At 30.0% G+C, this 19110-nt stretch overlaps 2 protein-coding genes across 2 annotated transcripts; both read left to right on the top strand.

The window, feature by feature from the left end:
• Positions 1-1808: 1808 nt before the first annotated feature.
• LOC140894382 (1-aminocyclopropane-1-carboxylate oxidase homolog 1-like) lies at positions 1809-4055 on the top strand. The gene is made up of 3 exons (XM_073302892.1): positions 1809-2415; positions 2610-2934; positions 3797-4055. The coding sequence occupies exons 1-3, from the start codon at positions 1868-1870 to the stop codon at positions 4043-4045; spliced, it is 1122 nt and encodes a 373-aa protein (XP_073158993.1). The 5' UTR covers positions 1809-1867; the 3' UTR covers positions 4046-4055.
• Positions 4056-7922: 3867 nt separating this feature from the next.
• Positions 7923-9402, top strand: LOC140864774 (RING-H2 finger protein ATL16-like). The gene has a single exon (XM_073269126.1). The coding sequence runs from the start codon at positions 8255-8257 to the stop codon at positions 9248-9250; it is 996 nt and encodes a 331-aa protein (XP_073125227.1). The 5' UTR covers positions 7923-8254; the 3' UTR covers positions 9251-9402.
• The last annotated feature ends 9708 nt before the right edge of the window (positions 9403-19110 follow it).

Raw genomic sequence — 19110 nt, forward strand, 5'->3', positions numbered from 1 at the left:
AATATGAGGCGGACAGCCAACTTCGCAGCACACTCGATTGCTCGGTCCGATTTTGTCTTCAAGATTATGTATTGAACTGGCCAATTGTAATTTGCTTACGTGGCTCCTTTCTATTGTAACTAAGGATTGCAGTTTATAATATATTGACTGTTTTCCTTAAAAAAAACTATACGATGTGTCTAAATTATATAAATAGTAAGACATGATCGATCCAAGACTTTTTAATATGGAGATTAAAAAAAAAAAAGACTAATTAATATGTTGGATATATCATATGCTATTATTATATTACAAGTTCTAAAATACCGAGTCATCCGATATTTCTAAGTTTATAATTAAAAAAAGAAAATATAATATAATATAACATAATATAATATAATATAAATCCATGAATGTGCAGAACTAAGACCAAGGATAGTTTTTTTAAACACACATTTCATATAAATATAAATAAATATTATTTTTTAAAATAAATTAGAACAAACTGATTAACTTTCCTTGTTAAAAAATTAGCGTCGTGAAAATGATGGTCATTTTGGCCGAGTAGCTATAATTTTTCAAGAACAAGTATTTATGACACGGTTTCACGGATCTTTATTTTTTAGACAGATCGATTTTACTCATATTTATAATAAAAATTAGTACATTAGCTCAAAAATAATAATTTTTTATGAGTGACATAATTAAGATATATATCTTACGAAATTGACCCGTAAAATCTTGTTACATGAATTTTTGTGAATTTTTAAGGTATGGGTGGAAAGATTTCCTTTTTCACACCTTATTCTTTCTATCCTTATCTAGAACGTTATTTCAATTTTCAAAAGTGGTAGCAACGACTTGAAATAAAAAATTCATAAAACAGCACATTAAATAACAATGAATGATTATTATATATTAAAAAAAACATTGAATAAATGTGTGTGTTTTTCTTTTGAATAAATATGTTATTTAACTACTACTACCACAACGACTTGTCATGTTACCACTTGCCAGATCAGATCGGATAATCAATGCGTATTATTAAATTATAATTATTTGAACGATCGTTCTGGAAGTTGGGCAGCCTTCAATTTATTAAATTGTCAAAATATTAATTTTTCTATATTTTTATACTATAATAATTTACGTTCTTAATATCTTATCTGTAAATCCACAATTCACAATTTTAGTTTAATAATTTTCATTTTTAGTCTCTCAACTTTTTTTTTTTTTAAAACAATCATACTGTTAACGTAATGTCTCCGAAGTATGCCGACGTGATGGTGATATAACTCTAATAAAAAAGAACTAAAATAAAAAATATAAATAAGTGGATTAAAATAGTAAATTGATTGATAACAAGATCGTCACTAATTTAGAACTGATTTCCCATAATGGATCTTTAAAAATAATATTAATGGATTAGACTAAATACAAATATCAGCAGCAGGTAGCTTAATTATGTCCTAACCTCACCTTGATTAAAAATATGAGCAAGCCAATTAACACGTGATAATATCAAAATGTCAATTGTTTGAGAACAGATATGACGATCGAAGTAGCCCACCATTGGTGGGTTTAGTGTAATGACTAACTAAACTACGTAACAGTTTTTTTAATCTTGTTTTGTCTCCTCAACTCACTTACGTATGCGTATTATTCAAAAAATACATCTAATTGTCAATATTTCTACACATAAACATAATTAATGAGATATTATTGATGTGTCAAATCACATATGACATTGGATTTATGATTCGAGTAAAACCCTTAAGATAGGTTGAACTCTATCTAGATAGCATCGTCATGTCTATAAATTAGTTACAAAGATCACCCTCCTGTGATCAGGTACTAATCCTACAGTGCTCTACAGTTACCAGCTCCAATGGCAGGAGTAACACCATATGGTGACGGCCAGGAATATGACAGAATGGAAATGCTCCTGGCTTTCGATGAAACCAAAGCTGGTGTGAAGGGCCTGTTGGATTCTGGAATACAGAAAATTCCCAGGATTTTTATCAGGCCATATGAGGATCTGTTGCAGGAATCATCATTAACTCATAATAATAATAATAATAATAATATCCAGGTTCCCGTGATCGATCTCAGCGGAATTCGGAAGCCCGACAGGCGGAAACTGGTGGTGGAGGAAGTGAGAATTGCATCGGCAACATGGGGTTTTTTCCAGGTTACAAATCACGGGATTCCGTTGCCTGTTCTTGATGGGATGATCGAAGGTGCGCGCGAATTCAACGAGCGAGATTCGGAGGAGAAGAAGAAATATTACACGCGAGACGACACGAAAGCTGTGAGATTTAACAGCACCTACGATCTCTTCACTTCAACAACTGCTAGCTGGAGGGATACTTTGACCCTTTCCTTCTCCGATCCCGACCACCCAATTCATCCAGACGAATTGCCAGCTTCTTGCAGGTAATTTATACAGTGTTAAAAAGAGAATCTCTATAATCACTTATTTTTAGTCGTGGTTGCAAACACTTGCTTTAGTTACATTATAATTAATGCATTATTCCATGGTTTATATATAATTCATGCTCGTGATCTATATATATTGTATTATTTTAATATTTTCTACTGGATGATGTTAATTAGTTTAATTTGTATAGGGAATCTGCTATTGAATACTCCAAACATGTGGAAACATTGGGGAATCTGTTGCTGGGATTATTATCAGATGCTCTTGGGCTTCAAACGGATCATTTGAAAAATATGGAATGCTCGAAAGGGCATCGTGTGTGCTGCCATTACTATCCGGCATGCCCGGAACCGGAACTGAGTATGGGAACTGCAAAGCATTCTGATGCAGGATTCCTCACTATTCTTCTGCAAAACCATATTAGGACAGGTCTCCAGGTTATGTATGAAGGTCAATGGGTTGATATCGAGCCTGTTCCAGGTGCTTTGGTCGTAAATATTGGGGATCTTCTCCAGGTATATGTGCCTATTTTTGACATAAGTACATTGTGGATATTTCTAACTTCACATCAAATCTCCATCGTAGGCTAGAAAAAAATTTGCACTATATATTGGCTACACAAACACCCGAGTAGCTGAAATTAGAGACTTCAAACTTGTTTGATTGGAGAAGCCAAAAGATCAAAAACATTTTTCTTGAAAGTTGTAGCGTTTGGTTACAAAAATGGTTTAAAAAAAACACTTACAAAAGTGTTTTTTTAGAAGCTAGACTGGTTTTTGCTTTTTTGCTTCTAACACATCTAAACATAAACACAAGAACTTTTCAACGTGTATCTTATCCAAATGTCAAAATCGCTTTTGTTTTGTTTTTTTTTAATAATAATATAAAAATACTTAAAAGTGTTGAACTTATTTAAGTTTTTTTTTTTAAGTTAAAACTTATGTATCTAAACGGGTTCGCATAAGATGAACTAACGACCTAAAGCTTTTAGATTAAAATTTTATATGCACTTCTTCATAGATTTTAAATTATCCACCATGAAATTAGTTCAATGGCTTCTAGTATTCATTAAATTTCGTTGATCAAATAAAATATTGGGAAAATTACATTTATCCCCACAGTAAAATCCCAAAACGCACAGAAGTAGTTGTATAAAATAATAATAATGATATTTAAAAACTTTGTGCTTTTAAAAATCAAGCGTAAAACCACATGTAAATGGGACAACAATCCAACATGCATCAGATTCGTAAAAAACAGGGACTAAAAAGACATTTTCATTTCACAGGTGGAGTTTTATGTTTTTTTTAAAAATATATATCACAATTGTGGGTTTTGGTCATGATTTATCTCTTGTAATTTGTCATATATATGTAGTTGGTATCAAATGGAAAGTTCAGGAGCAACGAGCATAGGGCAATTTCTAATGGGATTGGGCCAAGAATATCTGTTGCATGCTTCTTCTCTGGACCAGTGAACGGGGCCAAAATTTATGGGCCCATTAAAGAGCTTATCTCACAAGAAAGTCCACCTATTTACAGAGAGGTTGTATTAAGTGAATATGTGGTCAATTTCCTCAGCTCTGGACTCGACAATTATCGTGCTCTTGATCATTATAAATTGTAGTAATTATCAACTTATATTGTCTGAAATAATGTATGTATGTATGTATTTATGTTGTTACAATAAATATTACGGGTGTGTTTGAAAAACAGGATACGATTTAAAAATATTATAAAGTTGTCGAACGTCGGTTTATTTTCAAACCATTTATAATTGGATTCAATTTTGATCTAAAGTTTTACAATTAAACCATAGAAATTTGTTTGCATACAGAAGTTCAAAAAACATTTTTAATATCCATTAAAAAAAGAACGTTTTATTTTTATTTTTTATTATTCGTTACTTTCCCGCTCACCTACCAACTCAAGACTCCACTATTTGTAAGTAGAGTTGTCGTCCGTTGGTTGGCCCGGTGCAAACAAATCGAATTAAATAATAGTAAAAAAATTTAAGGCTTGAATTCGACTCAAATTAAGTATATTCGATTTCGAGTTCGATTCGAAGCTCGAAAATTTCACATATTTTGGCTCGAGCTCGGCTCGAAATATTCGAATCTATTCGTGAATTATTTCAACTATTGCTCGAATATTATAGTTCGAAATGTCCAAAAAGGTTCGAAATATATATATATTTATATATCATTATATTACATTATATTAATAAAATATTAAGGCTCGCGAACTATCGAACAAAATAATTTTGGCTCGAAATCAGCTCGAAAAAAAGTTCGAACATGTTCAGATTCGGCTCGAATTTGATAACTTCGAATACAAATCAAATATTTATCGAGTCAGCTCGAAAAGCTCGCGAACCGGTTCGATTCGTTTACACCAATAGGCCCATCCCGCCTCGTTAAATAAGCATGTAGAATTGGCAATTTTTCAACCCGTTTGTCAAATGGTGGGTCGCGGGCCAACCTACATCAACCCGTCAAATATAACTAAAAATTGACAATCTGCCCGTCCTACATAACTACATAGACGGGTTGGTTTGTTAATTTTTCAGCGAGCCAAAACTGACCCACCAACTAGCGGGTTTTGTTGAGTTGCGGATTGACCCACTTTGTCGGCGTGTTTTGACATCTCTATTTATAAATATGACACGTCTCGTAAGATGGTAATACAAGTCGATTTAGTTCATATTTGGAGTAAAATTGACATAAAAAATAATTTTTTTATAGATCATTTTATACATGAGATCCGTTTCAAAAAATTGACTCGTCCAATTATTTCATATAAGTTTTTGTGTTATAAATAAATACATAGTTAAAAAAAAACTCAACCAAGTGCGTCTTAAAATAATAATAAAAATACAAGATACATTTTTTTGGTAGAATAAACCTTAAAATTGAACTTGGTGGAATCAAATGATTCGTCGACCAAAGGGGAAGATTGCCATACATCGCCCTTCTTCGCAGTATTTCTAAATGATGAAGCTATTTTATAAGTTCGGAATGCAAGTAAACTCGCTAGGTTAATAAACCAATTTATAAAATTATCAGATTCGAAATTAAAATCTTACTATCTTATTATAATAAAAATATTTTAATTAATTAATTTTAAATTAATTAGTAAAGTTTGAGATGAAATTACGATTATATCTTAACTTAATTCCCAATAAAATCAAAATTATTAGACAAATTAGACATTTTATACGATGTTCTCTTTTTTAGACATTATATTTTATTTTATTTATCAAAATGACACTCGCTATCTTTGTTTGTATTTTTAAAATATAAAATTAAATAATTATCACTGTTAAACTTTTGAAAATCTAATCTATATATAAAGAACTATGAGATTTTTTCTTTAAAAAAAAAAAAAAAACTATGAGATTTAAAAATATTGGAGTCAGAAATAGTCATATGTACACGTACCGTTAAATGTTAATCAGAAAGTCAATAACGTATCGACCAAGATGTTCGTTTGTTTGATATTTTCTTCTTTGGGTTTCGTAAAAGATTCCACCATCGAGCCGAGTCAATCTTACAAAATAAAATATTTTTTATTTTCTAAAAATAATAAATTTACAAAACTACTACTACTGGTCTCTCCTTTGTTTCTTAAAAAAAATAACCATTTACGGTAAAAAAATTATAAATTAATGTTGAGATAATAAAATTTTATTAATTTGGAGTGATTTTAATAATTTATTATTTTAAAGAGTATTTTTGTTTATTAAGCCAATATAAATTTAATCATATAAAAAATTATTGTGTTTCAACCGTACTTGTATCATACAGTCATACTATTTAAATTAATATATATATTTTTTTTATAAAAACTGATTATATGTGTGTGTGTGTGTATAATGTATATATATAAGTGACTTAATGTTTTTAATAATTAAATAATATTCATTGTACGATTAATCGAATTAAATTCACCATAAAAACAATAATAAAATAAAATTTCATGAAAAAAACAATAGAATCATACGTTATTAAATCGTACTAGTTACTTTTATAATTTTAGTGAATTATTAATTTATAATACTAACGAAACTATAGATTTATACAATGATCTTCTGAAAAATTATTATCTTATTAATCAATGAAATTCATTAATTTAATACATTGACCCAATTCAGGAAGATTTTACTTATTTTATTTTACATGCACTTGGTCCTTGGAAGTAAAGAAAATGAATGGTCCATTCCACTTTCCTTTTAGGCAATTTGGAAAACTTGTAGTAGTACTACCAAAATATCGTCAAAACAGAAATCTTTTATTGCCAGGACAGGCCACAACATTTGACTATGTCACAACAATTTGAGAATATAAAATAAGTGAGAAGGAAGAATCATCCAAGAACGAACATTAAATTAATGTTTTTTGGAGAAAAAATTATAGCTAATAATGATCATAAAAATCATTTCTAATAAAATTACTAAATTGCAGTGGGTATTTAAAATTTTTTCTATAAGTATAAAAGAATGGAATTGGAAGATTTTGCCTGATTACGAACAATTAACCCACCCCCTCACATTTGGGATTGCTCAATTAGACAATATCCCTTTGTCATTGTCCTATTAATTATTGTCCATAAGTAAAGCACGGAAGGTGCCGGCACCTTTTCATCTCATATATATCTAAAATTTTTCACTTTTTAGGAATTATTTTTCTAGTCAGAATTATTTTTCTTCGTGGAATTTGACTTTTCGTGTATATATGCAAATGGACGACTTTAATCTCAGTCGAGTAATTGACGGGTGTATTTCTTGATTGGGACCCTATTGGACGTTTGTTGCATTTTCTTGGCTACTCTTCCAAAACATGAAGTACGCGAGTGAGTGAGTGATAAAGGAGAATACAATTTTATTTTATTTTTTTTAAAAAAAGGTTTTTGATATTTCAGATGTTAAGAGTGAAAAGGTTTCTATATTCCGAATGTTTAAGAGTGAGATTGTCTCAAGATTTATATATTTGAAACATGTCGAATCGATCTATATATATAATGACTATTAATATTTTTTTTAATGAGTGAGTCAAATAAAATTTTTTTGTGAAGATAATATGTCTGTGTTTTCGCCTCAACTTCTCTCTCACTTGAGGATGTTAATTATATAAACTTTATTATCACAAACCAAAAACTAGACGAGACAGCACACATTTTTGTAACTTTGTTAGGCTTGCCGAATAGGTTTTGCTACCCTAATGCACCGAAGCTATAACAAGGAAATGAACCAACTACTAGAGCACGCTAGCCAGCAAATATGAACTAACAAGTTCATTAAGAAATAATTAATTTTTCGATCCACCGGGATTTTAAATATCCACAACAAATTTATTGGCAGCCAAATTTCTTTTTCTTATTGAGATGAGATTAGATACCTTTTAACCAACCATTCGCACACTTTCTTTGGGTGCATCTTCGTTTTCCCACCTTAAAAAGAGGTCCACCAAAATATATATACATTCACACGTCCAAACTTCGTATCGCCCATCTTCTTTAATTTCTCTCCCCCACACAAATCACCTCCAACTATAGTCTATATACTACCTTCTTAAATTCAAACTGGGATCCTTTTTTTAGTTTTTTTTTTTAAAAAAAGTAGACAAAATCTTTTTAATTTCCCCGAGCAAATAACATGTTCGGGACAGTTCAGAGTTTCATAGCGTCGCATTCTCATGTTTTCAAATCTTCTCCGATCGTCGGATCATCCCGAGTATGATTTGGAAGGAAGGAAATTCAAGTTCTTGGATGTTTTAGTACTCCCATCTCACTATTTTACACATTTTTTTTCTGAATTAATTTATTTCTTGAAAATAGAATGTCACTAGCTCCCATCCAAAGTCCGCCATTCTCGCATGCCAGCTTCCCCATTATCGCGGTTGCCGTTATAGGCATTTTAGCGACAGGTCTCTTGCTGGTTGGCTACTATGTGTTTGTGATCAAATGTTGCTTGAATTGGCACCAAATCGATCTTTTAGACCGGTTTTCGTCCTCCAGAAGACGCCGCCTAGCCGAAAACCACCCCCTGTCTCGCTCTCCGGTGCCCGAGAATCGTGGGCTAAACGAGGCTGCGATCAGAACAATACCACTTTTCAAGTTCAACAAAGGGAATGGGAAAGCGCCAGCAGTCCGAAACTCCAGCGAATGCGCCGTTTGTTTGATCGAATTTCAAGAAGAAGAGCAGCTAAAAATCATCCCAAATTGCGCCCATTTCTTCCACATTGATTGTATAGACGTTTGGCTTCAAAACAACGCCAACTGCCCACTTTGTAGAACAAGCGTTTCAGCCACTCCTACGAGTCGAGAAATTCTTGCCACAAATCCTTACGCTGATCATAACTTCACAGGAAGGGATGAAGATTATGTGGTGATCGAAATAGGATCCGATATACAGAGCCATCCCAATCAAGCAACACATGGGATTCAAGAAAATCCCAACTCCGGCGAGCTTTTCTCCATTAGCCCTTCACCGGCGAAGATGGAACCCAAGTTCTTGCGGAAGAAAACCAAGAAATTAAGCCATGTTTCGAGCATGGGAGATGAGTGCATCGAAAGTACTAGGCAGAAAGATGAGCAATTCGCAGCATTGCAGCCATTTCGAAGGTCATTCTCCATGGATTCAGCAGATGACAGGCAGCTGTATTTAGCTGTTCAACATATAATGAATCATAAAAGGGAAGCTGCAATTAGCAGAGAGACTACAAATTACGAAGGTTCCAGCAGCTGCAGAATGAAAAGATCGTTCTTTTCCTTTGGGCACAGCAGGGGTTCAAGAAGTGCGGTTCAACCAGTTGAGTCAGAGGCGTTAGGCTAGATTATTGTTTTAATTTTATTTTTTTAGGTATATAATGAAAAATAGTTTTTTTTTTTTTTTTTTTTTGAGAGATTCCTAGTTATATTGGCTGGCCGGTGGTAGGTATATTTCATATTATTTTTCTTTTTACCAATGTGTATTGTATATGTTTTGATGGATGAGTAGTTAAATTTATGTGAAAATAAGATTTCTTTTGGAAAACCGAGAGTAAAATTTGGAGGAAAAAAGTTTAAATAGGACGACGTAATATTTAGATATATAATATGAAGAGATACAATCAATCAACACTAAAATTTGCAAGAGACAATCTCGTTAGTTTTAGGAAAAACTACAATTTTGATCTTGTATGTTTATCACTTTGCGATTTCGGTCCACTATATTTTTAAATTTTAGTTTTAGTCTTACATGTTTCGATTTTTGGCAATTTCAGTTTTTTTTCGAAAATGCATACATGACACTATACACATTAGCTCAACATCAGCATTGCATTGTTGCCACCTCAGCGCCACATAAGAAAAAAAAAACTAAAATTGAAAAAAAAAATTGATAGCAAATTAAACCTAAAATTAATGTGAAAATATAAAGAATCGAAATCGCAAAGTACAAACATACATAATCAAAAAAATCAATTTTAAATTAATTTTATATAACAAATCTAAAATTGTTATAAATATATTATTATTATAGATGATTATCTTATTAAAGATATGTGATCAAGATAAATATGTTAATATAATATTTGTAAAGATTTGTATCTTGTAATCTTTCCCTATAAATAGGGGTGATTGAGTTCAATAAAATTTGCACCTGCGTATTGACTCATATGAATTCTCTCTCATCTTATAAATTCTCTCTATTCATCTCTCTATTTCTATTATGATTTATAACACGTTATCAGCACGATGCTGTAACCAACTGAGAATGAAAATAATTCTCGTTTTATTGATGCTATTGGAATAGCACAACGTGTTGTCAATACTCAAATTTATGAGAGATGTTCATTAGTGCTCTAGAAGTAGCACAAAGAGATATTCATTGCTACTCTAGAAGTAGCACAATGAAAATAATTGATATATTGGTGCCCATGAAATATCATGAATATGTTGATGGCTATAAAGTATCACAACATGATTTTATATTGAGAATTTGAAGAAATTCATGATCATGAAAATTATGAGAGATTCATGATTACAATTTTGATATATCGAAAGATATTCATGAATTCATGATATAATATATTAAATATTAAGATATTAAAGATTAAGATCTTATATACGATCACATATATTAAAAATCTAAAGAGATTTCTAGTTATAATATAATATATAGAAAATCTAAATAGATTCATGATAAATATGTGATATATGATTTCGTATATTGAGAAAGAAAAAAAAATCATGATTGATATCTGATATGATATCAAATATTGAAATATTGATAAAAAAAATGCAAGATTTGATAATATTCGTGAAGAATATTAATATAAAATTCAAGATTTAAAAATATTCTCGAAGAATATAATTTAATGCGCTTTTGGTTGTTGAGAATCTTATGAATTGAGAAATTTATTACAATTTCTCAATGAATATCGATATATGATCTAAAATTGTCAATATCCATAAGAAAATATTATTAAAGATATATGTGATATATATATATCAAAAGATATTGACTTGATATCGATTCAAATCATATATTTGTTTTTAATGCTCTAGAAGAAGCATGATCTATTATTTGTCACTATTTTTATGAATAGCGACTTGATGTTCAATGATGAACTGCATAGGCTATTGAATGAAAATTATGAATGTGCGGTAGTAAGATCGCAACACTATCAATCGAAAAAGAAAAATAAATGTTAAACCCAATGAATTGGACCATATTTTATATTACTTGCAAGTAAATGAAAAAGGACGCTAGAAGCGTGAACGATCAATTATTTCAATGAATCAAATTTGGATTATGTTATTCATTAAGAATAACAAGTATATCAAAATATGAGATTTCACAAATTATTTGGGATCGAAATGATATAATCATTTGTGTATTTTGCTATTACGCAAAATAATGATTATTTTGAACTACAACTTGTTGAACTTTCAATAACAATGATATGTGGCAATATGAGCAAATATTAGCAAAGTTTCTCAAAGTATTTCAAGCGGATTATGAGAAAATATTTGCACTTATCATGAATGCACTGATTTGATGGTGATACATATAGAAACATCCTCGAAAGATTCGATGCTCAAAATATTGTTTTGGCCAACTTGAAGAAGAAGAAAAAATATTTGGTATTGAAGTACCATATATATGGCAAAATCAACATCTGAATCAATTTTTGGCAAAGTCGTGCATAAGTTTGAAATATTAAGAGTGAATAATTGAAAGTGATGCTTGCAAGAGGGGGAGCAATTAAAGTTGTACTATTTTTCCCTTGTATATGATTTTTCCCACGTGGTTTTTCATAACAAAGTTTTTAACGAGGTAATTAACAAGTATCAATAGATGTTGTACTCTTTTCCCTTCATTAGGATTTTGTCCCACTGAGTTTTTTCTGATAAGGTTTTAACGAGGCGCATTCATCGTCGGAAAGATATCCAAAGAAAATATATGTTGTTGTACTCTTTTTTCTTCGTTCAGATTTTTTCCCACGGGGTTTTACTGTCAAGGTTTTAACGAGACAACACTTGAGTCTCGATAAAGTTCTCAGACATACATCTTGCCAAATGGAGATTTTGAAGAATCGATTGCTTATGCAAATAATCATATAAGGTGGAGTTTATAAATACATTATTATTATAAATGATTATCTTATTAAATATATGTGATCAAGATAAATATGTCAATATAATATTTGTAAAGATTTGTATCTTGTAATCTTTTCCAATAAATAGGGGTGATTGAGTTCAATGAAATTTGCACTTACGTATTGACTCATAAAAATTCTCTTTCATCTCATAAATTCTCTTAATTTATATCTCTATTTTTATTATGATTTATAACAAAAATATTATTATACATCAAATCGACTGATATCACATATTTATATTAATCAACCTCTAGAAAGTGCATGTACATAGGTATATAAATAAAAAGTGGACTCCCATCCCCCGTAGCTTGAATAAAGGAAAAGGAAAGTTAGATTTATTGGACCACATATCTAATTTTGACTTGAAGCCATGATTGAAATCATCATTGCTTTAACAACTTTCCACTTCATTAACCTCATTTTTTTCTTCGAATCATTGATTATTATGATTGAATAAAACGATTTTCCTTTTTGGCTTTTCTTTGAAATTTTGAAGTGAATGGAAAATATCTAGAATTACGAAAGAAATTTGGAGGGTTTCACTGTCATGCATCGGGAGGGAGGTTACGTAAAGGGGTCCCTCCTTCCCAAAACCCTATATTTTTAGTGCAAGTGCAAACAATGACATCTTACCAAATGTTAGATTTTCTTTTTCTAATGTAAATTTTGTGTGGATTCGGTTCCGAATTAATCCAGATCAAGGAAAGATCCAAAACTTGATTTATTTTTATTTATTTTTTAAAAAAAAGGAAGAAAGAAAGAAGAAGTATTCGAGGAGATAAAATCTTTCACCTTTTTTGCACTATAATTCTATATGATATAAAAATTTTAATTATGTAATGATTATTTGCCAAAACATAAATAAAGTTACTATAGATTTTTGGCAGAGTTTTGCTTTTCATATAGATGTGAAACAAAATGTGCAGATGAGATTGAATAGCCATATCTCAATAAAATCTTTTGTTCTGAATCAATACAAGTTGTGACTTAATTCTATTATTATTTCAAAATATGTGTTGAGTATAAGTGCTTATTGAACAATGCTTTTAATTGACTTTAGTAAAAATTCATCAACAAAGACAGCAAAGAATCAGAGGAGGTTGCCCTTTTTCGTTGGGTTTTCCATGGACTAAAAGAAGAGCCTCTCTTTCTTCTTCCGTTGTTTTTTTTGTTTTAAGCTCAAAAACACAAAATTTTTTGTGAAATTTTTTCGCGATTTAATTTTCTGAGACGAACTTATGACTTGACCTGACCCATGAAAATAATATTTTTTTATGTCCAAATTATTATTTTTCGCCACAAAATTATAATTTTATGTTATAAAAAAATATTGTGTAATATATGCATATTTAAGTGAAAAGAATTATTTGTTATGTCAAAAACATATTGTAGAATGTATACTGATTTAAGTAAAAAAATAATCTTACTTTTTATATCAAAATAATTATGGACCAAATTGACATTTCTCATAAATATATATCCATGAGATAGTTATATAGGAGATCTTTTCCTAAACTATTAGCCTTTTAAAGACATTTAAAGTTGATTAATGAGATCTTACACCGGTAATACCCAAATTATGCATTCAATGGTTCGTAATTTTACACATAGAAGTGATTAATGATATATTGTTGACGTGACAAATAATAATATATTAAATCTATCATTAAAGTAATACACATATGCTAGATTGAACTCAAACCATTTAAGATACCCTTATATCTTCCAGATTGAGCGGGTGGCATAAATGTATATGTATTGCGAGCTTTGACCGGAGCTCGCACCGCAACCACTTGAATGAGAAGTCCATCCGTATATAAAGCGTGAGCACGTGTGCGTTTAGATAAAAAGTCGCGGTTTTCTTCCAAAAGTGAAGCTGAAATTGTTTTTAACATATTGGAATGTGCATTTGCATAATTTAAACTAGATTAATACAAGAGATTTAAATTTAACATCTTTTTTTATTTTTTTACTAAAATTTAAATATGTGTTTATTCTTTAATTAATATAAATGTTACATATTTTTTTACCATTAAAGTTTAGTACAATACATGTCATTTTAAAGGGTTAGGACTATATATATAACCAGATTGGAATAAAAAAAACCAAGATCGATCCCAAACCCTTTCAAACGTAGTTCGATTCTCATGAATCCACCTTATAATATCAGAATAGAAACCATTTGGATCAAATATAAAACTTTAATTTTAAAATCATGTAATTTTGGTCAAAACCGTACAATCACGTCGTATGGGGAAATATTTGAGTAAAAATTAAGTAAAATTTCAAACCATGAATGGAAAGTCACAACAAATTCATCCAACAATCATGTGTTCTCTAGCAAGTAAATTTCTTAATTTTTGACAAGCTAACAAATTAAACTACGAGTTAGGAAATTAACTCCACCAAACAAAAATCCAAAACTCGTGAACTAGACCTATGCTAGCTCATATATGAAACTTTTATATCTTTTTTTTGCTTGAAAAGTAATGGAAAAGGATTTGACATAGCGTACTTGGAACGATCCAAGGTGAACAATCCTTATCTGGTCTAACATGATCTGTCCTGTATTGTCCGTTTATATGGGGCATGTGCATTGGCAGTCTCTATTAAAAATCATTTCTTTTGACTGTCCAAATGCCACGCTCGAAAATGTCTTATCTCCGCTCCTCCGACTCCATTTGTAGTGTAGGTTTTTTTGTGTAGGATCGAGTGTTTGTCATTTTACTAAAAGTTATAACTGATATAATGGGGCAACTCAAATCTTTTAAACCGCACAAGAGTTCAAGCATTGTGGTTCGATCGCTCTACCCAACAAAAACAATTATTGCATCCAACACTTTTAGACACCGTTCTGTTCACCATATTACTAATATATGTATAACTCATCTCATCTCATCCAACGTTCTTCTCATCATATTATTTATCCATATATTAACTATTTATTTTACATCAATCAAATCATTAATTATTTATCTTACATCAATCAAATCATTGAATTTAAATTACTATATTACCCCTTATAAATAATATAATTTTTTTTATTTATTATTAAAATGACAAAATAATCATTTAACATTTTTATATAAAATTTAATCAATCAAATCAAATACACTATAATCTATCAATCAAATCCAATACTATTTTAACTATTATTTCTTATTTATTTTTTATTACATTATATTTATTATCTATATATTACTTATACCATACCTCAAACCAAACGGTGCCTTAGATTGTAACATCCTTCTTTATAGTAACTACAATTTATAATGCCATTTTTGTTTATAAAGCCAAGATAAATTCAAATGTTAACATTTGAATTTTCGAAGGGATAGTTATTTCTTCCCACCATTTAACTCCTGTAACTTCTATTTGTTTGGATAATGATCATAATTAAACAAAACATATCACGATTAGTTTGTTTAAGTATTTGGATTGTGATGAAACAATTCATTTCCGTTTGTGATTGACGTCGGACCATCGATAAGTATCATTGTCGTCATTAGACGAAATCAATGAATAAACCAAAAAATTTTAAATCGAATAATATTTTATCAGATTCTTATGTGATATTCGTGTTAATTTTCTGTCATTCGTACTGTCGTACATATGCATAAATGCTTGATTGTGATTATTAGAGTATTTTCTTAAACTTGTTCTACTTAGTCTAACCATTCAATAACAGGTACGGTTATGATTCGTAATTAAATAATAAGAATAATGGATGTCCTAACATATTTGACTATATTTTGTATACTTTTTTCTGATATATACATAATATGAAGCATATTAATTATATATTATGAATGTTTTAATTTGTTCAAATTTAACAAGTTTGGTATTACTTCAAAAATTTATCTTCTCAAGAAAACTTATTTGCGGCCAACTAAAACCCTAACATTTTTCTATCTTCCTCCCGGAGAAGCACGTCTGCATAGTCCGCCTAAAAACATGTGGTCCGCACCTAAACCGGATTTCTCCGTTGAAAATAGATTTTTGCAAGTGGCGTATTGAGAACCCTAAGGTTGCGCTTGGATTGAAGTATTTCTAAATCCTTGGATTTTGATTATAATTTTAGTGTTAACAATGAAACATAGAAAAATTTCAAATTCATAAATTAATTATTAACACATTACTTAGATGGATTAAAAAAAATTCTAAATCATCACTTTATTGGATGAACTTCAAATTTATCCTAACTACCATGAATTACCATATAAACATAAAATAAGTGAATTTGATGTTTGTGGTACTACTTCTCTAAACAAGAAAAATGCATTTGAAATCCATAAATTTGAAATATTCTTATCCAAGCGGAGCCTAAGGTTACATTTGGATCGATTAATTTTAAATCCTTAGATTTCAAATATATTTTTATTATTTAGATAAGTGAGACTATAAACTTTAAATATATCCCTTACATATTTATATATTATTTCGTGTTGATTATGATGCATTTCAAGTTCACATAATAATATTGTTGTCAATTGAAATGCATTCTACTTTGTATTATTAATGTGTAAAGTGTAGATATAACATTTGAAATATTTTTTCATTGTAAATAATAAAACAATAGATAATTGAAATTCATTGATTTTAAATCTATCTCTCGAAAATCGGAACACACCTAATTTTTCAGGAGGTTTTATACACGAGGATTTGAAGACTGGCATGAAAATATTTAACAAATAAAGTTGCATTCATGAAGATGTTTAGCTCTATATATAATTTTTTTTAATTTCGTAGTCAATTCAATTAGCTTGCTTTATCACTTTAAGGTAGCGCCAATTGGATGTAGGATTTGGATTTGTGGAAAGATTTAGCTTGCAGAGTCAATATGAAATTGAAGTGGAAAATAAAGTGCACAAGGGATTGCAACTACTCTACATTTTACGTACTTTAATTGGTTGCTGAAACAAAAACTTCGAAGCAAATCTCCAATAAAACTTTTCAAGAATATAATCTTTAAAAAATTATAAACAATGATCCACTCACAATTGAGCGTCGGAGGGAGAGGGCTAGCAAGTTGAACCAACAGGTATCTTCCCCGACCCCTTCTCTATAAAATTTTACCAAAAAAACGTGAAAAATATGTGATTCTACGTTTATCTAATTCTTACATTTGTCGGAAAAAAAATAATCTCAATCAGTTCCAAAGTTTCTGATGTGCCACTAACAATACAATTCGATAGAGTGATTATAAATTATGTATTCGTGAAGATGATGTCAAGTAAACTTCAGAATGAATAATTAATTTTCTCCCAACATCTTTTACACTTTCACATGGCATCTATAAATAATCCTTCTGAACTTTATTCTTGCTACATATATGCTTCTTTTAGAAATTATTCTTGACTCTAATTAAGAATCGGAAAAAAAGGTGAATTTCCTTTATTTATTTCTAAAAGGCATTGCATGAAGATAATGACGGTTCAATTTGACCAATCGCATCGAATAATTTTTGGCATATATATTTAATTTTTTAAAATAATATCTGCTTCATATATATGTGGTAGTATTGACTGTCGGCACGAAGAGTTTACATGAACATATTCAACCCAACAAACAAGAACATGATGCCTATATTTGTATATAGTACTACAATGATCATCTTTATTGTCATCTCAAGAGTGAGTCTATGCCACACTAGAAGTAGAATTTTGGTGTGTTCATATAAGATTAATTCGTGTGAATATCTCAATGCAAAAATTTTTGTTTTGAAGTGAGATGTTTGTACAAACATCTATACAAAAATAAAACGAGAATGCTGCTCTCGATGTAGCTTACAAAACATCTCAAATATCATTTACTTTTTCAGATAAGACATACGTAACAGTTAATATAACCTTAGCTTTGAGAATGTATACAAGCATAATTTTTTAATAATGAAGAAATATCAAGAAATTTATCATTAAAACATCTATAGTTATATATAGAACCAAATATATTCATTTAATTACAAACTTTGTAATTAAAAGGTAGAATTCTATTACCCAAAATATGCATAAAACAAAATCAGGTGTACACACACACGCTGACACGCACACACAAAATCAGGTCTAATTTTCAATATCAGTTTTGTATATGTGGCAGTTCTATTGTTTTTTTCGCCCACAAGGGTTAATTCGACGTTTTGCAACATTAACATAACGTCAAAAAGAATAAAACTTCAAACAAATAAAAAATAAATAAATTGAACGAAAATTGATATTTAACACACGTACAAGACCTAAATCGCAAATAGTTTCTTTATATATCAAGTACAACATGTATCAAATTAATTGATCTAAATTCATGATTTGTGATGTTAATATATATGATGTTGCATATCTTCAACAATTTAATCAATATATAATGCAATTTCAAATAATCGAAAAAGATATTAGAAATTATGGGTATGTAAATACCATAATCATAATCAGTAAGTATCTTAACGACCCTTATGAGCTAAATATATATCAATTATCTAAAACCATTTTCTTTAGTGGGAAGGAAATTTTTGTTAGAATTAGGTTTCGAACTCGAGAGTTCGTCCCACGATTGGAACTTTGGTGTCAGATGAGCTACAAGTCATCGGCTATCTAAAACCATATTTGTTGCTTAATAAGTTGGTTTACGATGATTTGCATTTTCGAAAGATCTATTTCAACTTTATAAGCTCATATCATAATAGGCACATGCACCTCATATTGAAGAAGCTGGTGGTGTATTTATGTGTGTGTGTCTACTGTCTACACACACACACACTTCAATTTTGATACAGAATTAAAAGATTCTGAATGATATATGGGGGTTTTATACACTAATAGAAAATTTTGGCTACAAAACTCAAAAAAATTTCGATTTGATAGATCACGTTGTTGAATGTTGGGCGCCATTTCCCTGATAGTCAATAAACTTAAAAATCATATCTAGAAGTCTAGAACTATCTAGAAGAAAGACAGTACTGATGATCTTGTACGAAAACATATATAGTTATATATATATTTATACTAAGATACATGAAAATTAGTTTACAATTATTACATTTTTTGCGAACCAAAAG

The sequence above is a fragment of the Henckelia pumila genome, chromosome 4 (assembly GCF_033568475.1).
Source record: "Henckelia pumila isolate YLH828 chromosome 4, ASM3356847v2, whole genome shotgun sequence".
Taxonomy (NCBI): domain Eukaryota; kingdom Viridiplantae; phylum Streptophyta; class Magnoliopsida; order Lamiales; family Gesneriaceae; genus Henckelia; species Henckelia pumila.